Source organism: Oncorhynchus mykiss, chromosome 10, assembly GCF_057628025.1.
Source record: "Oncorhynchus mykiss isolate SJ-2025 chromosome 10, ASM5762802v1, whole genome shotgun sequence".
In the NCBI taxonomy this organism is placed as follows: Eukaryota; Metazoa; Chordata; class Actinopteri; order Salmoniformes; family Salmonidae; genus Oncorhynchus; species Oncorhynchus mykiss.
The window spans coordinates 38,801,807-38,824,014 of record NC_143031.1 but is presented as its reverse complement, the minus strand read 5'-3'; the positions used below and the strand labels follow the sequence as shown (position 1 = coordinate 38,824,014).

Below are 22,208 nucleotides of genomic sequence, written 5' to 3'. Positions count from 1 at the left end.
CATTTTTAGAATTAGTTAGTTTTTTGGTGTATAAGCACAATCTTACTAGGTAGCTTTGGTTAAGGCTTGTGTTGAAATGTGATTTAACAAGAAATAGTTTACATTGGAACCATATCGAGATATTTATTAATCAATAGCAAATGTTAAATACACATTATAACTGGTAAAAAAGTTGGTTAATACGTTTTGAAAGAGCAAGCCGGACTATAACCAAGTAATGACTTTACAATAGGCTGCCATAACGTTGATATTAAACATCATTTCACTTCAAAGGCATCAAATATATTACAAGCAGGGAAACGTTTTATTATATAACATAATAGGCCTATAATAGAATAGAAACAGAATAGATCCAGCAAGATCCACTCGTGATAATGCTTTCTGTTTTCCCACAACGTTTCCACCCATTCCAATAGAGGGCAACATTGTCAAATGAGTATTGCAAGCCATCTTAGACCTACAAGAGTCACATAGAATAGACTACCATATGTAATGGGAGAATCGACGAAACTTTAAAAATATATGTTTTGGATTCTATCAAAACATCTTATAAGTAGCCCATGTAGTGAGCAAGATCTGATAATACATTTACCATGCACTGCTACGTTAAAACGTATGTAGGCATACTATATTACCTGTTGATTGTGGAGACAAGTCTAGGCCACCATATCTAATGAATTCATATTTATACAACATAGTCCGTGCATATGTTGAGAAAGATAATTATCTCTTAATTATAATGCATTCACTGTAAAGACCCAGGCTGCACTATGGCTGAATATCTTCAGTCAAGAGAATGTTGACCAACTGAATAATGAGAGGACTTCGCCAAGCTTCCTTGATTGGTTAGGAGGCCAGGGCTATCTAAGCGTTGCATTACGTACTCAGCAGTGTGTGCGAAAAATGAGTATCGAATGCTAGTTTGGTGTGCACTGTACGCTGGAACCTTCACAGCTAAAATTCATTGCGAGTTCAAGTTAAATAGGCACAATATTTAACTTTATTTACAAACTGTTTTTTTTTTAGAGACTGAACTGGATTACTCACTCGTATCAATGACGTGATGTTTAAGAGACTATTCATGCCCTTTGGAAGAAGCAGTTCAGCGCGGACTTCGAACATGAGTTGGTGTCCACAATATACAGGCAGACTGTAACATTTCAAGTGGATTCTAAATTCAATGCATCGGAGCCTAATGTCCACCTGAAATAAGGATTTTACGCATTTTATCGCGACTGTTTTTGAGTCTGCTGCTACACTGATGGAGTAGGCTACTTTGGAGGTACGCAAAATATTTTCTGTCAGAGCGTTTTTTTTTTTTTAATAGTCGCTAAAAATTAAATGGATGTATCTATAGACAACGGCTTCACCATACAAAGAAGACACAGTTGCACCAACTGGACAAAACAGATGTTTACTGAAGAAGCAATAACAAAAGAGTCACATTTATTGTAGTCTGCTTGTTAAATGTGCATCAACAACGGCAAAACGCACTCCAGCGTACGGGTTCGTGGGTGAAGACTCCACTTGTTACCGGATTCAACATTATTTTCTGACCAGTAACAAGAAACTTGTTCTATCAATGCGTTTAAACGTGCGCATATCCTACCTTAGAAATATATTCGACACCGGTAAGGTGATGAGATAAAGAATCCAGAACATTGACTCACTCACCTGCAAGATACTCTTGTTCTGCTTGCATAGCCTGCACGAAACGGGAAAATAGGATTTCATATATTATATTCATTGCTGGTTAATATTTGTCTATCGTCAACGTAGATTTACGTATAATCTAGGCTAGGCTACATGCGACACTAGTGAATGGGATCTAGAATTGTGCGAGATTTACACTGTATCCACATTTTCGAATGATTTCATTGTGCCGTTGACTAATTTGCCTGACTGAATAAGCGTGGAAATGGCAGGCTCCGGTTCCAATTGGAAGTACTACCTTTGGATTTTGACAGTCTTGTGCAGGTCGCTGTTGCCCTATGCCAAATCATTGGAATCGGTGATTTGGAACTCGCAAAACCCCAAGTAAGTGTTAAATTTGCTAATCTAGCCTATAGAAGACGTAAACTGTATTACCATGCATTGAAAAAAACACTGAATACTTATGTTATTCTATTAGCATGCGTAAAGCTTGCTAATGGAAATAAATATGCATTGACGCCAGGACATGTTTTCGACTACTGTTTGCGCTGAATGACATTCAGGACTCTGTGATGTGCTGGCTCTGAAGACTCACACAGTGTTGAATGAAACAGCATGCTGTAAAACAATATGAAAGAAGGCATCATAGGAAAAAGCCGTACATTGTTTGATAGCATGTATCATATAGGCCATAGTTTAAACAATACAACAATAAGCATTCAGTTCTGCCTAGTGAGTCATTAACAGATTTCTACATGTTGTGGTAAATGTCTTTCATATAGGTTATTTTTGATAGGATTCATTAACTCGTGTTTGCTATTAATCAACTTCCAACCAACATTTATGAGGTGCCAATTTCAGCTAGAATCAACCAGGCCCCATCATTTACGGGTAGCCTGCATCTCTACTGCAGAGTGGTCTCTACAATCAAGGGAGAGGCAGCAACTGCTGTTGGTGTGTGTGTTCTCATATGTGTTTTCAGGTGCTCTCCTCTGGCTGGAATGACACATTTATAAGTGTGTTTTTCAAGTTTAATCAATATCTTTCTGGCTTTGAAGGTAGACACGTTGCTTTTAGAATATGTAGGCCTTTAAATGTTATTTGGTTATTTGATCTAGATTAATATATATCAAATGTCTATATATTTGTATTTCAATCCAAGTTAGTCCTGGAATTATTAATATGACCTCGTCTTCAATAGATTATATTAAGTGTTTCGCTGTTGTGGTCTCTGTCTGTCTACAGTGTAGAAAATAACACACACATATATATACATACATATATATATATATATATATATACATACACACACACACATACACACATACATACATACATATATATATATAAAACCTTTTGGCAAAATCCCTTCAATTAAACATTTCAAAAGTTGTGCATATAAGTATACAGTATATGGGCTGATAAGGTGAATCACACATTTTATAATAATCTCTTCAAAATGTGAAATGTTCAGAACACATCTCTATTATTATTGAAAGGAGTTACCAAGGGACTCAATATTCAGGATTTAAACACCAGCTGTGGATGTAGACAAGTGAAGTGGCCTAGTCCTGGCCTTGTTCACTCATCAGTACACAGTCTAAAAGAAGTCACGACACTGAACAACGTAAAAGACAAGACTTCAATTGCCGTTAACCATTTGTTAAAATAAAGACTGTTGTTTTAAAACAGTTGGTGGCTGTTTTCTCAAGTAAGTTAATGTTTGTTTACTTACCCCACCAAGGGGTAATGCTTTGCTCTTCCTACCTCTACAATGCTTGTAGTTAGGTCATCGAGAGTGCAGACAGGCCCTTAAAAGCTGATTACAGATCTATCTGGACATGAGGACATGTTCATGTTCATAAAGGCATAACATTTTTTTGTTGTTGATTTGTTATAAATTGAATTCACACAAACAAATGCAGGACTGCACCACCAGAGAATCTTACCACAAAACATAAAATATAGATTGTCTTTCCAATGTATGAACTAAAATAATTAATTTTATACAGAGGCACAACGTTTATTTTGCTGAATTGGTGCAGACTAAGTTTGCTCCAACTGCAGCTGTAGTGTTTGAATTGTAATGCAGCAGCCATTTTGTATCAAGATATTGTATGTCAAAGTTGTCAGTAGTTGGGATTAGTTCCAGTGTGGATATAAACTCAAACTTCAGTTCTCAGATGATGAGCAGAGCCCACACATGTTTGTTGAAGAAGACATTGTCTCAAGTGTTTTATATTGCCTAATAACAAAAAGGCCAAAGCAAGTATTTTCAGAGAAGCTGAAGCCCCCCCCCCAAAAAAGATAAACACATTCATGCAAATGCCCTTGGTATAAAATATTGGCTGTTAGTATGTAAGCAATGGTTATTACATTAATTATTATATTGTATGATTTTATGATTTACACATTTTTCTCAATGGGATACTTCACTTCTCTGTCAATGTTCACTCAAATGGTCTTTTACTTTGGCACTCAGTATTTCTTTTGCTTGTTCAGATTAACAGACTAACAGAAATGTTTTTGGGTTGCCACCATTCCCTTCTCCGGCTCTTTATTATTTTGCCTTATTAAAGTTATGCAGACGGTCTACCACATTGAGTCTTATACACTTCAGCCACACTGTCTGCTGAATTCTCACCAGTACCAGACCTCTGGCTTGGCTAGCCCACACCGTTACAGCTATAAACTTAAGAAGAGCATTCCTTTCATTTAATCACATGAATCATGAAGTCACACTGAAACATGTAGATAGGCCTACTTAGATGCAGAGACCAAACTTGTACATCATAAAAAGCAGAGATGGTGATTGAGCACATGAGGAAAAGCTTGTGGTAGACCAAGGAAATTGACAGAATGCTTAAAAGTGTGAACTCTAGACAGAATACAAAGATGAATGCACTTAAAAGCTGTTGTTCTTTGGTCACAAGCCAACATTTTAAGATACTGTTAACATTTTGGACATGTTGTTTCTTGCAGACTTCTAATTTAAACATTCAAATTACGTCTGTCAAAGTTAACGCTTGACATGTTTACCACCATCATTTCTTTGCCGCTGTTAATCGCATCTCCATTTCTTCAACGCACATAACCATATTAAGTGCACATTTCCACACTGACCGTTTTAAGTGCAGAACACAACATGGAACACAGCTAGTCAATGCTTGCTTGCTCCTTTACATAGCTGAAGACTGTGTGCCTCTAACCAAAAGCATGTGAAAGTTATGCCCAATATTACCAGAGTTATGCTTTTTCTTTCTGCCGTTGATTCGTGCGCCTGTCACGGGCCGTTTTAAACTACTCGTGACACTCTATTTTCTGATTTGATAACAAACATTGTTTAGCTAGCTAGTCATGTTAGCTATCTAGCTAGCTAGATAGCAACCTGCTGTTTCTTCTGCAAGAAGGATAGATAACCGAATATATTATTTGAGCTTTTTCTCTCTTCTGAGACAGCAGCTAAATGGAGTGTTTGCAAGGGGGAAATAGCTGTAATTGGATTTATTGATATTGAACAAACCTGCTTCTCTCTAATTTCTCAGGGTGGAATAAAATGCGGTAATTGAAAATCTCAATTGAGCTCACTATTAACTTAATATAGATTTACTTGCATTTACTACAGATCTACCATTATTTTTTTGATATATTATGACAAACTTGTATTTATTTTGTTATGCATGTGATAGCCTTAGAAAAAATACTTGATATCATATTTGTCATCTTATAATATAGTGTGGTATAGCAATTCCCATGTTGGGCTGGAACTGGTATCTCACAAAAACATTGAGAAAGAATATAGTCATTTGTCACTTAAAGCATCCTACATGTAGTAAATCTATCAGCTTTTGAGACCCATCTCTGCTAAATCTCATACATTCACCCAGCCATCTCTCTCCCTTGTGAGAACAATATGTAATTCTGGCCTTGTAATGTAATTCTGGTCTTGTAATGTAATTCTGGCCTTGTAATTTCCAAGATTATGAGTTCGGTGTCTGACAGACCCAAGCAGGTGGTGTTCAGTCAGGCCTACTGTATGTCGTCAAGAGACTATATTTGTTGTGTTTAACCATTGGCACATGTGAATTACAGGCAATGGTAAGCTTTTAGACAACTTGCACTTACATGCAAACAGTAATAGTTTTATAATATCTTCATGAGGGCATTTTCTGAAAGGTCTTCTCACAGAGGTTATGATAGGACAACACGAAGATAGCTGTTAAGAAAAAAATATGTTTGAAAGCAGTTTCATTCCATTTGATGGTGCACTTCATACCATAATTATACTGTTGCCAATGATTCAGAAATGATCTTTGCCTGTTAAAGCCAGGGAGTATTATTTTTGTTTGCGCAATCTTGAAATAAGACCCTTCAGCTTTAGGTAATTCAACAAATCCCTGATTTAATTCCTCAAGGAAAAACAAGTGGAGACAAAAAAAGAGAAGGGAGACACCAGTCAGTTAATGTTTTAACCACTCAGCTCATGTGTTATTGAAGTTATCTTTAAGAGGGGTGAAACCTCGGAATTCTCACTCTGTGAAGACCGAGACGAGGGACTGTCTGCAGTGACTGGTCTATGGTTATGTCAACAGTTTGACATCACATTGTAAAACGGGAGAGAAAATTGATATTGATTTGTGTTTTAATTGTTCCCACAAAGTCACATGGCCTTCCATACAGACAATTACAGATCTAGCTTGGTCGGAAGATTCAGCAGTGTATGATAAATTGAGCAAATATCGAGTGGCCTGTGTGTTTAATGCATTAGAGCCAAGTGAAGTAGCTCGAGCTTTGCCTGACTGTGCCATCATGATCAATGCTCCTGTGATTAAAAGTGACAGTCTAGAGATTAACTCTGTCACTGTTTAAATAGGCTGTGCCAACCCTCCAGCCTTTAATAAACCCACCCATGCCCCTGCTCCCTAGGTTTCAGCCGTAGTTTACACAAGAAAGAGATTCCTTTGAGAAGTGTCACAGGAGTGGTTTTGTTCTCCTCCTGGCCTCATCCCTTCACGCTGGTTTTGATAACGTTTCACAGAAACCCAGACCCCATCACAAAGAGGAGAGACTTAGAGCCACCTCAGGGCGGCTTAGTTCAAGAATGAAAGGAAAGTAAAAGCAGTCAGTCATTAGCAGTGTCGGGGTTAACGCGTTACAAAGTAACCCGTTACAGAAATAATATATGTTTTTGTGGTAACAAGTAATATAATGGAGTACTGTTCCAATTTGAGTAATAATATTACAGTTACTGATCACAGATAGTTCATTGTTACTTTTGTTATCATTCCCTTCCTATTAGTTATTGATCCAAATAAATATTTTTGAAGATTATTATTCCCTCTCTGTTGGCACAATATTTAAAAATCCCCCGCCCCCGATTCTCATTGTTTTCAACCTGAGTTTGATGTCCTCTCACCAAGTTCCTGTTAACACTCACACATTACTACTAACTGCTTTAGTGAGGGAGATTAAACATGGCAGAAGCGTTGGGTTTCTCAGCGTGGAAGTACTCCCATTACTTTGATTTGGTAGGAGGATAAAATTACAAGAATATAACTGTGAAATATAAACTGTGCTCTCCACTGCTAGAAACACAACTTCCAAATCTTTTGAAGCACCTGCAAAAGCAAGACAAAACTTGTAGCGAAAAGATCCCTGAGGCCTGACCACTGCTGCTGAAGATGTCTTTAGGCCTACCTCATCCAAACAACCAAGGTTTGATTTGAATAGTTCTGGAGGACAGGCTGTAACCCGGGGGGAGCTGAACAAGCTTGTAACTGGGTATGTTGTAGAGGAAATTCTGCCCTTATCCATGGTAGAATAGTCCTACATAATGTAGAGATGTAGGATCTTAATTTGATCATTTTTTTGATGCTGAGAATTTTACTGCACACAGGAAATGCAACATTTGAGTGTTTTTGAGTTTTAAAAAGGCTTATAAAGTTCCACTTTGAAATTTCAGACTTGATTTGCCCTAACAACAAAATCTATCAACCTTTACACAAATGTCCATAAATTATAATCCACATAATAATTATATTTTCCTGTTTCTGCAGAATTATATTACTGCTGTAGCAAACTGGCACAAATTAAGATCCTACCTCTGTAATGTTGTTTACATTGAGCAACCTTTTGGGGTGTAAGGCAAAAGTAATATAAAGAGTATTGTAACTAATCACTTTTCCCATGAAGTGATAAGTAAAGTAATTTGTTACTGTTAAAATAAGTAATGAGTAATAGATAATATGACCTTGTTGGAGTAACAACCCCAACCCTCTTACAGGTCTGGGCAATTTCAGTAGTCCTCGGGAGCCTGATTGGTGTTACACTTTTCCCCTATCCCTAGCAAACACACCTGCTTTTATACTAATTGCATTTTTAACTAAAGATCATGATTAGTTGATTATTGGAGTCAGGTGTGTTAGCTGGGGCTGGAGCAAAAGTGTGACACCAATCAGGCCCCCGAGGACTGGAGTTGCCCAGGCCTGCAACATCTGCTACTTACTAGCCAGCTAGCTAGGTTGCAATGGAGCCTGCTTCGCCTGGAATAGCCAACGAACGTCTCCAGCGCTGTAGCAGCTGTGTTTATTACGCTCTTTTCCGGGACAATATTGACAATCCGGAGTTTCAATGAAGCAGTTGTTTGCTTGCGGAATGAGGTGGCTATCCTTAGCAAGCAAATGTCAATTCTGTGTGAACTTATGGGGGAAAACGCAAATTGGAACTTTTTCTCTCTCAACTCCTGTGGCTGGACGCCACTCGGGCTTAATGGATGTATCCCCACGTTGTCATCTGTCCCTATCCGAATGGCCTATGCTACCTGTAACTTACCTGCCAAGGAAGTCGTCTCCATCTGCTTCTCCTCTTCCATCTTGCAGTGGAGTAGACGGAGAACAGCAAGAGGATTGTTCCAATCAGCACTGGTCGCATGTCACAAGTCGTGGAAAACGAAGGCAGCGGCATGCTGCTAAGCGGACTGGAATGCCTGCGAGAGGTCTGGCGCAGATTGACATGAGGAATAGCTTTGCCGCCCTGGTGCCTGATCTAACTGCGCCTTCACCGCTGGGACTACCTATGTCTGCGACGGCTGCGCTGACTCCTACTAGGCTGAATCCAGCAGCAAGTTCAGCTCCTTTCCTTCTCTCTGGATCTATCAGGTCACTGCCTGCTGTGGGAGGTCTGGACCTATTGCCCGGGAGCTGCGGGCATATGCTATCCTGCTTCTTGTGGGCCTGTGAAAGGTTCCACAAATTTTGTGAGGTGTAGGAATGAGCAGATTTCTTCAACCCCTTCTCGGTCTGTTGTATTGGGCAGTTCAATGGTGAGAAATGTCTCAGTTCTTGGAGCAAAACTTTGTGCTATCCAGGAGCACGAGTACAGGACATCAGTAAACTGCTCCCAAACAATTTAAACCTGCATCAGGAAATTGACTCTGATTCAATTACATTAAGGGCAGCTCAGAACAGCTGAAGATGGATTTTAAATAACTGATTGGATCTCTGCTTGACACCAACAAACTCCCCATAATATATGTCCCTGTGCCCTCCCTAAATTGTAGCATTGAATGTTTCAGCAGACTTTTAGCCCTCCATAACTGGCAGTTATGTGACTACTGCAGCTCTGTATGTGTAACATTCATTGACAATTTTGATACCTTCTGCAAACAAAGCTATTTTTATTAGAGGTCGACCGATTATGATTTTTCAATGCCGATGCCGATTTATTGGAGGACCAAAAAAAGCCGATACCGAATAATCGGCCGATTTTTATTTATTCATAATGACAATTACAACAATACTGAATGAACACTTATTTTAACTAAATATAATACATCAATAAAATAAATTTAGCCTCAAATAAATAATGAAACATGTTCAATTTGGTTTAAATAATGCAAAAACAACGTGTTGGAGAAGAAAGTAAAAGTGCAATGTGCCATGTAAAAAAGCTAACGTTTAAGTTCCTTGCTCAGAACATGAGAACATATGAAAGCTGGTGGTTCCTTTTAACATGAGTCTTCAATATTCCCAGTTAGAAGTTTTAGGTTGTAGTTATTATAGGAATTATAGGACTATTTCTCTCTATACGATTTGTATTTCAATACCTTTGACTATTGGATGTTCTTATAGGCACTTTAGTATTGCCAGTGTAACATTATAGCTTCCATCCCTCTCCTCGCCCCTACCTGGGCTCGAACTAGGAACACATCGACAACAGCCACCCTCAAAGCAGCGTTACCCATGCAGAGCAAGGGGAACAACTACTCCAAGTCTCAGAGCGAGTGACGTTTGAAACGCTATTAGCGCGCACCCTGCTAACTAGCTAGCCATTTCACATCGGTTACACCAGCCTAATCTTGGGAGTTGATAGGCTTAAAGTCATAAACAGCGCAATGCTTGAAGCATTGCGAAGAGCTGCTGGCAAAATGCACGAAAGTGCTGTTTGAATGAATGCTTACGAGCCTGCTGATGCCTACCATTGCTCAGTCAGACTGCTCTATCAAATCATAGACGTAATTATAACATAATAACACACAGAAATACGAGCCTTAGGTCATTAATATGGTCGAATCTGGAAACTATCATTTTGAAAACAAAACGTTTATTCTTTCAGCGAAATATGGAACCGTTCCGTATTTTATCTAACGGATGGCATCCCTAAGTCTAAATATTGCTGTTACATTGCACAACCTTCAATATTATGTCATAATTACATAAAATTCTGGAAAATTAGTTGCATATACCCAGTTCTGCCAAACTGTTGCATATACCCTGACTCTGCGTGCAATGAACGCAAGGGAAGTGACACAATTACACCTGGTTAATATTGCCTGCTAACCTGGATTTCTTTTAGCTACATAGGCAGGTTTAAAAATATATACTTCTGTGTATTGATTTTAAGAAAGGCATTGATGTTTATGGTTAGGTACACGTTGGAGCAACGACAGTCCTTTTTTGCGGATGCGCACCGCATCGATTATATGCAACGCAGGACACGCTAGATAAACTAGTAATATCATCAACCATGTGTATAACTAGTGATTATGATTGATTAATTGTTTTTTATAAGATAGGTTTAATGCTAGCTAGCAACTTACCTTGGCTTCTTACTGCATTCGCGTAACAGGCAGGCTCCTCGTGAGGCAGGTGGTTAGAGCGTTGGACTAGTTAACCGTAAGGTTGCAAGATTGAATCCCTGAGCTGACAAGGTAAATAAAGATAATACTAAATAAAGACAAAACAACGGAAAATAAAGGTCAGAACGTGACAAGGAGGATGGGATCCACCCTGGATCCTTTCTTAGCTTTATAAGGCACTGAGTTGTCATAATGCTTCAGCAAATGTACATTATCCCAGGGGTGTTGGAAGACAAAATGTAAGCAACCAAATGTATGTCCCTCTAACTGCCCTGAATGCCTCTGCTGATCCAACAGCTAATGTATGCAGTAATCATGTGCCTATGAACCACTGAGGCAGTGTCCCTAGTAGGAAGTCCACTGTGTGCAGCTCAACCTGCACAAACATAAATAACAAGATCATGTCTGCTTCTGCCACACTTTCCAGTAAAGCAATAAAAACAATAAGGCATCACAAAAAAAGTGGTAAAAATAGCCCAGGTTAACATATGTAGCTTAAGAAACAAGGTTCATGAAATCAATAATTTGCTAGTAACAGATGACATTAATATTCTGACAATATCTGAAACTCAGATAATACCTTTGATGATACAGTGGTAGCAATACATCGTTATAAGATCTACAGAAAATACAGAAATGCCAAAGGTGGAGGTGTGGCTGTTTATATTCAGAACCACATTCCTGTTAAGCTTAGAGAGGATCTCATGTTAAATACAGTTGAAGTAATATGGCTACAGGTTAATCTGCCTCACCTCAAGCCCACTATTGTAGGAAGCTGCTGTAGACCACCAAGTGCTAAAAGTCAGTATCTGGATAACATGTGAAATGCTTGATAATATATGTGATATCAACAGAAGTATATTTTCTGGGTGATTGAAATATTGACTGGCTTTCATCAAGCTCCCCACTCAAGGAAAAGCTTCAAACTGTAACTAGTTACTGCAACCTGGTTCAGGTTATCAATCAACCTACCAGGGTAGTTACAAACAGCACAGGAATGAAATCATAAATATATATTGATCACATCTTTACTAATTCTGCACAAATTTACTTTAAGACTTTGACACGTACCAACATAGTGATCCCTGCAGCATACACTCAAACCGGTGTGATTAGAACGCTGATATAGAACGTCCAGTTTCGATTGACGCAACAGTCAGCGTTTGAGTTGGACACTTTCTTTTCACAGAAACATTTTGTACAAACACAGTCCTTGTAAATTTCTGTCCTGAATGTGACCAGTTAATTTTTAGATGCAATGTTCAGACATTCACAGAAGTAGTGACAGCATAACGCAATCATCCAAACTGGAAAATGTAGGTTACGTTAGTCCTAGCGCTAACTGAGGAAAGATTGATGTAACACAAGTGGTCATACTTAGCTTGGCTGACAAACTCTTGGCTGACAGAAACCACAATATGAATTAGCTTATAGCAATTACTATTTACAATTCATTACATCATGGGTGAGCTCCCCATTAATCTAAATAATTGAGGAGAACACTTTATAGTATCCAGAAAGTAATCTGACAATGGGTAGTTTATGTGCGCCACCATGTTTTGTTTTTTCGCGTCAACCAAAGATAAGAAGAGGAGACGAGTTTGGTCTGTTTGAAGTATGTATGTTGAAGGGAGTGTGTCATCTACGATCATTCACTTCCCTTCATTCACTTCCGTAAGTTTACTCGAAAGATGAGTGAACCATTCCGTCACCTCATTATAACATCTTTGGTCTGACAGACTTTACGTGGCACCCAGAATGCATTGTATAATGTCAACAAGCATGGTACCACATGTAGCTGGCAAATAGCTTAGCATTAGCTCATCATAATCAGTACAACCTTCAAAAAAGTATTTTACACACATCATAAGTGTCTATTAAAATCTATGCAATAATTGGAATGCATTTGCCACCAGTACTTGAAAACATGTGAATAAATCTGTAAATACATCATGCTCCATACCTACTGTATGCTACAGTAGAAACGACAACATGATATACATAAAATAAGGCACTGACTTGGATAGGAACGCACACATGTCCAAATGAATTATTTGTAAGGAAAACAACAATGAAGGCAATGCGAGCGCCAGATAGAAAATGTGCCAGTTCATGCAAATGTATACTTGATCTGTCAGAAACACTGGGGAAATGCTTGGGTTCTCCTCGAAGAGAGAAGTTTGTCCGGCTCAGTAAAGCATCAAACCTAAATTGTCCGCAACAGTGAAATGGGCTAATTCTATGTGAATTAATGAGGCGGAACACACCTCAATTCAAACTGTTGTTTTTTAAAGAAAATAATTTGAAATGGACAAGTTGAAAAACATACAGTGGGGCAAAAAAGTATTTAGTCAGTCACCAATTGTGCAAGTTCTCCCACTTAAAAAGATGAGAGAGGCCTGTAATTTTCATCATAGGTACACTTCAACTATGACAGACAAAATGAGAAAACAAAATCCAGAGAATCACATTGTAGGATTTTTAATGAATTTATTTGCAAATTATGGTGGAAAATAAGTATTTGGTCAATAACAAAAGTTTATCTCAATACTTTGTTATATACCCTTTGTGGGCAATGACAGAGGTCAAACATTTTCTGTAAGTCTTCACAAGGTTTTCACACACTGTTGCTGGTATTTTGGCCCATTCCTCCATGCAGATCTCCTCTAGAGCAGTGATGTTTTGGGGCTGTTGATGGGCAACACGGACTTTCAACTCCCTCCAAAGATTTTCTATGGGGTTGAGATCTGGAGACTGGCTAGGCCACTCCAGGACCTTGAAATGCTTCTTACGAAGCCACTCCTTCGTTGCCCGGGCGGTGTGTTTGGGATCATTGTCATGCTGAAAGACCCAGCCACGTTTCATCTTCAATGCCCTTGCTGATGGAAGGAGGTTTTCACTCAAAATCTCACGATACATGGCCCCATTTATTCTCCCTTTACACGGATCAGTCGTCCTGGTCCCTTTGCAGAAAAAAGTAGGTATGGTGTTCTTTGGATGCATCTCAGCATTCTTTGTCCTCCAAACACGACGAGTTGAGTTTTTAAGTGGGAGAACTTGCACAATTGGTGGCTGACTAAATACTTTTTTGCCCCACTGTAGATAATGAGGCAGTGCGTGTTAACTGTCCTTTTTCTTAACAATCACATTTTGGAACAATGAGTGAATTCTGACATCACATGCTTAAATCAACTCACGTTGGGGTGACCGTTAGAGATATTTGAAACTCACTCGTGAAAAGATTTAAGTAGTATGCAAATCCATTTGATGTAGTGATCACAATCTACAGGAGTAGCCATATCTAGGAAAGACAAAGTTCCAAAGGCTGGGGGCTAATATAGTATATAAGAGGTTATACAAGAAGTTTTGTAATGATTCCTATGTTGTTGTTAAAAATATTTGTTGGTCTGTGGTGTGTAATGAGGAGCAACCAGACGCTGCACTCGACACATTTATGAAATTGCTTATTCCAGTTACTAATAAGCATGCACCCATTAAGAAAATTACTTGACAAACTGTTAAATCCCTGTGGATTGATGAGGAATTTAAAAAATGTATGGTTGAGAAGGATGAGGCAAAAGGAATGGCAAATAAGTCTGGCTGCACAACCGATTGGCAAATGTACTGCAAATTGAGAAATCATGTAACTAAACTGAATAAAAAGAATAAGAAACTATACAATGAAACAAAGATGTATGATATAAAGAATTATAGTAAAAAAGCTTTGGAGCACCTTACATGAAATGTTGGCCAAAAAGGCAAACTCAGCTCTATCATTAATTGAATCAGATGGCTCATTCATCACAAAACCAACTGATATTACCAATTACTTTAATGCTTTTTTCATTGGCAAGATTAGCAAACTTAGGCATGACATGCCAGCAACAAACGCTGACACTACACATCCAAGTATAACTGATACAATTATGAAAGACAAGCAATGTAATTTTGAATTCTGTAAAGTGAGTGTGGAAGAGGTCATTTTTTGTTGTTCAACAATGACAAGCCACCGGGGTCTGACAACTTGGATGTAAAATTACTGAGGATAATAGCGGACGATATTGCCATTCCTATTTGCCATATCTTCAATCGAAGCCTACTAGAAAGTGTGTGCCCTCAGGCCTGGAGGGAAGCAAAAGTAATTCCACTACCCAAGAATAGTAAAGCCCCCTTAACTGGCTCAAATAGCCAACCAATCAGCTCGTTACCAACCATTAGTAAACAGTAGGAAAAAATGGTGTTTGACCAGATACAATGCCATTTTACTGTAAACAAATTGACAAGACTTTCAGCATGCTTACAGGGAAGAACGTTCAACAAGCACGGCACTAATGGCCAAATCAAATGGCCACCCAGACTATTTATATTGACCCCCCTCCTTGTTTTTACACTGTTGCTACTCACAGTTTATTATCTATGCATAGTCACTTTACAAATTACCTTGACTAACCTGTACCACCTGATATATCCTCATTATTGTTATGTAAATGTTTGTTACTTTTTTGATGTTACTTTTTGATTGATTTACATTTTTTCAAACTTTTTTACTCTTTCTTGAACTGTATTGTTGGTTAAGGGCTTGTAAGTAAGCATTTCACGGTAAGGTTGTATTTCCTAATCCTTGCCTCCTATTCTGAAACTAATTGCAGCTCTTTGTTAAGTGTTGCAGTGATTTCACTCACTGTAGTAGCTGATGTGTATAAAATCTAATCAAATTTTATGAAATCACTGCAACACTTAACAAAGAGCTGCAGTTAGTTTCAGAATAGGAGGCAAGGATTAGGTTAGTCCTAAATATTTCAAAAACTAAAAGCATTGTATTTAGGACAAATCATTCACTAAACCTAAATATTGTAATATTGGTAATATTGTAAGTTGAGGTAACTAAACGGCTTGGAGTAACCCTGGATTGTAAACTATCATGGTCAAAACATGTTGATACAATGGTAGCTAGGATGGGGAGAAGTCTGTCCATAGTAAAGCGCTGGTCTGCCTTTTTAACAACACTATCAACAAGGCATGACCTACAGGCTCTTGTTTTGTAGCACTTGGACTACTGTTCAGTCTTGTGGTCAGGTGCCACAAAAAGGGAAAATCGGAGGGAACACACTTAATGTGTTGTGAAAAGTGTTATGGAATGTAATGTCATGTAATATTTTAAATTGTATATAACTGCTTTAATGTTGCTGGACCCCAGGGATCCTTAATGGGGATCCTTAATAAATACAAACACTGGTTATTAGGCACTCTAATATTCTACTTTTAGAATGCACTGGAGCTTCTGGTCTAGACAGTTGTCTGAGGCTTCCTTTTGCAGCCATCGATGGCTTGATTCTGAGCAACTGAGATCCTGAGTAAAGCCTTTGTTAGATATGGTTTTAGACATTTTGAAATGAATACATACAAAATCCATAAACTGTTCCTACATCTTATGTCTATGAGAACATTGATGCTTCATTCTCATGTGAGCCACATTCTCGTATCTGAGTGCTCTAGTCTAGCTGACCGATCAGGTCACTCTAAGTGGCCTTTTCCCTTCTCGTTACTTATTTAAATCAATACATGAAAAGGGAATATTCAGGGGAATGTTTTACAACATGTTTTCTCAGGGCTACACCGGGTTTTCTCAGGGCTACACCGGGTTTTCTCAGGGCTACACTGGGGAGTGAGATTTACAGACAAATTAACTGTTAATGGACAACCCAAATCTCTTGCAGTAAATATGTATTTTCTAGCTGTTACAATTATTTTTTTTCACGTGGCGACTTGTATGTGCAGAATCCTTTTAGGAATCTGTCGACAGTCTGGCTGTAAAGTTCCTTAGCAGTGACTCATGCATACAGCCCTCTTAATGAAATACTGAGCTCTCCAATGCAACGAAAGATACCCAAATGCTTAAGGGACAACTAATAATTAATGCTGTCTGTTAATGTCCTATAGTTGCACATCCGTCATTAGATTGGACCCTAAAGCAGTTACCATTACATAGGTGCTCATATGTAAACAGCACCTGGACTACATTTGAAAGGCAAATTCAGAAGTGTAGTACATTATTGGTAGCCATATAAAATGAAAGAAAATAGCCAGAAAGGTTATATTTTTCATTACTGACATTTTGTTTCATGAGAAAATGGATGCATGTATTTTTCTATCTCTTGACACAGCCGTTACATACAGTTGACTCAAAGCCATTGAGTTTATATTTATTGGCAGAGTAGGCTGAGTCATTGTTGAACACCACAAGAATGCCATTGTTTGGCACACTCGATCCATGACCATTCCTAAGTTAACTACAACATTCATGGGACTCTACTAAATAATCAAGGGCTTGGGATATGGGGGTTGGGGGGGGGGGGGGGGTCAGCTCTACATGCCTAGCTCATGCTTGCACCAACAATGGCGGAGAGGTTTCTGTACAGAATGAGGATTGTGTAGCACAAGGAGAGAGGAACAGATGTTAGATATCAGAGGCATAGGTCACACAAATGGGTATTCCACCAGACACACTCTCCTTGAAACTCAGTACACATATCGCCCCAACCAACTGTGAGATTTGGATCCAGATATTGCTGTCCATAAATGCATATGGCTCCCCTAACAATGTGCTCTCTGTCTCTGAGGGCTTCAACAATATAATCGTTTTTGCATTCACAGTTTGCAGCAGTATCACAGTTTGCAACAGGTGGTCTGTGTTAATAGTGTACAGAGGTTTTCTTAAAACATGCTTTGAATCGTTTCGTAATAAGGACGACTAAAGGTATGGTAATGTGTAGACATGCTATGTCTCTTCTTGTGTTATCTTTTATCTTAGGATCAACGTTGTTATATCCTCAATACTTCGGAGAGCACACACACACAGACAAAGACTCTGATTGGATCTTTCTCCATTAGTTACACCTATGTGATGAGCAGGATCCCAAAGAGTGGTTTGATCTCCTTCATGGAGAAGACAACAGTAGGGAAACCCTTGTGTCTCGCTGCATTCCAGATCTAGTCCCTGGCTCTGGAACGGATGGGTGTGACAGCCAGTTCAAAGCCCATTAGAACCGGCGTTTCAAAGCAGATTTAACTAAATGGCTGATGCCATGGGCCTGCTGGGCCTAGTCCTCTGTAAGTGTGTCGCTGCGCCAGATGTACTTTTTTGCTAGAATACATTTTATTATTAATTATGAAACAGACCCTTTAATTTCCACTGTGTGTAATGAGAGAAATTACACAGCAGAAATTGCGTAACACAGACATAGTGATTATAACCATAGGCCCTGACAGTGACAAATAGCCATATCGTTCACATTTCATAAACCTGATTTTTCTCCCGCTCTGAGTGTACACATCAGATGGGAGCCATCTTGAGCTACGCTGAGGTTTTCCTCTCTCCTTTGTCTGTCCGTCCAGCTCTACAAAGGCTAGTGATCCAATGTGTCTGTAAGCCAGGGCTTTCTCCATGCCACCTTTAACCCATTCTACTGGGGCTCCTCAAAGCCCTCTCGAGGCGTTGCTATGTGAATGACCAGCATGAAAGGATTCCCTAGTCCACTGCACAGAGTTGGGGGGGGGGGGGGGGGGATTAAAAGTCACGCTGTTAACGCCACAGCTCCCTAGGATTGGCGGACCCTCAAACCGCCGAGTGCCCTGGCAGCTGGAGAGGCCAGCTCAATAGCCCCACGCCTGGAAGCATTCTCTCCCACTCTTTATAGGAGGCTGCTAAGGAATCTGCGCATACACAGAGAAAAAACTATCCCCTTTTCTCCCATTTTTGACAAATTTTCGGAAAACTATAGAGGGCCAATAGCAGGTGATTTGTAGTGCATATAACTTTTGACCATGTGGATGTGTGGAAAGTGTGGAAACACCTACTTATTCAAGGGTTTTTCTTTGTTTACTATTTTCTACATTTTAGAATAATAGTGAAGACCATCAAAACTATGAAATAACACATGGAATCATGTAGTAACTAGAAAAAGTGTTAAACAAATCAAAATATATTTTAGATTCTTCTTGATGACAGCTTTGCACACTTGATGACAGCTTTGAATTCTCTCAACCAGCTTCACCTGGAAGGCTTTTCCAACAGTCTATGCTGAGCACCTGTTGGCTGCTTTTCCTTCACTCTGTGGTCCAACTCATCCCAAACCATTTCAATTGGGTTGAGATCGGGTGATTGTGGAGTCCAGGTCATCTGATGCAGCACTCCATCACTCTCCTTCTTGGTCAAATAGCCTTTACACAGCCTGGAGGTGTTCTGAGTCATTGTCCTGTTGAAAAACAAATGTTAGTCCCACAAAGCGCAAACCAGATGGGATGGCGTATTGCTGCAGAATGCTGTAGTAGCCATGCTGGTTAATTGTGCCTTGACTTCTAAATAAATCAACAACAGTGTCGCCAGCAAAGAACCCCCACAACATCAAACCTCCTCTTCTATGCTTCACGGTGGGAACCACACAAAATGACATCATCCGTTCACCAACTCTGCGTCTCACAAAGACATGGAGGTTGGAACCAAAAATCTCAAATTTGGACTCATCAGACCAAAGGACAGATTTCCACCAGTCTAATGCCATTGCTTGTGTTTCTTGGCCCAAGCAAGTCTCTTCTTATTATTTGTGTCCTTTAGTAGTGGTTTCTTTGCAGCAGTTCGACCATGAAGGCTTGATTCACGCAGTCTCCTCTGAACAGCTGATGTTGAGATGTGTCTGTTACTTGAACTCTATTTGAACTTTATTTGGGCTGCAATCTGAGGTGCAATTAACTCTAGTGAACTTATCCTCTGCAGCAGAGGTAACTCTGGGTCTTCTTTTCCTGTGGCGTTTCTTATGAGAGCCAGCTTCATGGTTTTTGCGACTGCACTTGAAAAAACTTTCAAAGTTCTTAATGTTCCGGATTGACTGACCTTCATGTATTAAAGTAATGATGGACTGTCATTTCTCTTTGTTTATTTGAGCTGTTCTTGCCATAATTTGGACTTGGTCTTTTACCAAATAGGGCTATCTTCTGTATACCAACCCTACCTTATCACAACTTAACTGATTGGCTCAAAAGCATTAAGAAGGAAAGACATTTCACAAATTAACTTTTCACAAGGCACACATTTTAATTTAAATGCATTCCAGGTGACTACCTCATGAAGCTGGTTGAGAGAATGACAAGAGTGTGCAAAGCTGTCATCAAGGCATTCCTCCTTGCACATCGAGAGACTGAAATTTTTTCCCATTCCTCCTTACAATGTAGAAAATAGTAAAAATAAAGAAAAACCCTTGAATGAGTTGTGAGGTGAGGTGTGTTATATATAAATATATATATATATTTTTTTACATTCTGAGAATAGTGGTTTTGAGCTTCATACACATTCTGTTAGGCTTCAGTTATATCCTTAGTGGCTTAAAGCAAGTGGGATTTGAGGTCCATTTAATGAATTATTTTTGATTGATGGAAAAAGTCTGATTTTCGGCAAGTTCTCTTTTTATGACTCTGATGTAATTACAGTGCCTTGCGAAAGTATTCGGCCCCCTTGAACTTTGCGACCTTTTGCCACATTTCAGGCTTCAAACATAAAGATATAAAACTGTATTTTTTTGTGAAGAATCAACAACAAGTGGGACACAATCATGAAGTGGAACGACATTTATTGGATATTTCAAACTTTTTTAACAAATCAAAAACTGAAAAATTGGGCGTGCAAAATTATTCAGCCCCCTTAAATTAATACTTTGTAGCGCCACCTTTTGCTGCGATTACAGCTGTAAGTCGCTCGGGGTATGTCTCTATCAGTTTTGCACATCGAGAGACTGAAATTTTTTCCCATTCCTCCTTGCAAAACAGCTCGAGCTCAGTGAGGTTGGATGGAGAGCATTTGTGAACAGCAGTTTTCAGTTCTTTCCACAGATTCTCGATTGGATTCAGGTCTGGACTTTGACTTGGCCATTCTAACACCTGGATATGTTTATTTTTGAACCATTCCATTGCAGATTTTGCTTTATGTTTTGGATCATTGTCTTGTTGGAAGACAAATCTCCGTCCCAGTCTCAGGTCTTTTGCAGACTCCATCAGGTTCTTCCAGAATGGTCCTGTATTTGGCTCCATCCATCTTCCCATCAATTTTAACCATCTTCCCTGTCCCTGCTGAAGAAAAGCAGGCCCAAACCATGATGCTACCACCACCATGTTTGACAGTGGGGATGGTGTGTTCAGGGTGATGAGCTGTGTTGCTTTTACGCCAAACATAACATCTTGCATTGTTGCCAAAAAGTTCAATTTTGGTTTAATCTGACCAGAGCACCTTCTTCCACATGTTTGGTGTGTCTCCCAGGTGGCTTGTGGCAAACTTTAAACAACACTTTTTATGGATATCTTTAAGAAATGGCTTTCTTCTTGCCACTCTTCCATAAAGGCCAGATTTGTGCAATATACGACTGATTGTTGTCCTATGGACAGAGTCTCCCACCTCAGCTGTAGATCTCTGTAGTTCATCCAGAGTGATCATGGGCCTCTTGGCTGCATCTCTGATCAGTCCTTGTATGAGCTGAAAGTTTAGAGGGACGGCCAGGTCTTGGTAGATTTGCAGTGGTCTGATACTCCTTCCATTTCAATATTATCGCTTGCACAGTGCTCCTTGGAATGTTTAAAGCTTGGGAAATCTTTTTGTATCCAAATCCGGCTTTAAACTTCTTCATAACAGTATCTCGGACCTGCCTGGTGTGTTCCTTGTTCTTCATGATGCTCTCTGCGCTTTTATCGGACCTCTGAGACTATCACAGTGCAGGTGCATTTATACGGAGACTTGATTACACACAGGTGGATTGTATTTATCATCATTAGTCATTTAGGTCAACATTGGATCATTCAGAGATCCTCACTGAACTTCTGGATAGAGTTTGCTGCACTGAAAGTAAAGGGGCTGAATAATTTTGCACGCCCAATTTTTCAGTTTTTGATTTGTTAAAAAAGTTTGAAATATCCAATAAATGTCGTTCCACTTCATGATTGTGTCCCACTTGTTGTTGATTCTTCACAAAAAAATACAGTTTTATATCTTTATGTTTGAAGCCTGAAATGTGGCAAAAGGTTGCAAAGTTCAAAGGGGCCGAATACTTTCGCAAGGCACTGTATATTACCTAACTGCAGTGTTGTGTTAGCTACTCTGAAAATATAGTTTACCAAGCTACCAATTACTTCAGACTGAAAGAAGTTAAGCTACACTGAAGTTATCCTTAAATATATACACTTCAAGGTCAAAGTATTCAAACACATTTTTGATTCTTGGAGATCTGTGAAAAATTATCATTCACTACAAATTGCAAGAACAGGTCACTCTGGTGTCAGATGTTAACAGAATATGTAATTTGGCCTATTAAACACAAAAACGACGATTCCGGTGAGATTTAGGCAGGTCTGATGCCGAAAAATAAAACATTCTTCCCTA

General features: G+C 39.1%; 1 protein-coding gene across 2 annotated transcripts in view; it reads left to right on the top strand.

Annotated features, from left to right (window-relative positions):
- The first annotated feature begins 870 nt into the window (after positions 1–870).
- LOC110533842 (ephrin-B1) overlaps positions 871–22,208 on the top strand; it is a 79,502-nt gene continuing 58,164 nt past the window's right edge. The window contains exon 1 of one of the 2 annotated variants that reach the window (XM_021618384.3): positions 871–2,037. In XM_021618384.3, the coding sequence (XP_021474059.1) occupies positions 1,919–2,037 (119 nt within the window). In that variant the 5' untranslated portion in view covers positions 871–1,918. The remainder of the gene's footprint in view (positions 2,038–22,208) is intronic. The other variant, XM_090186556.1, reaches the window with a different exon arrangement.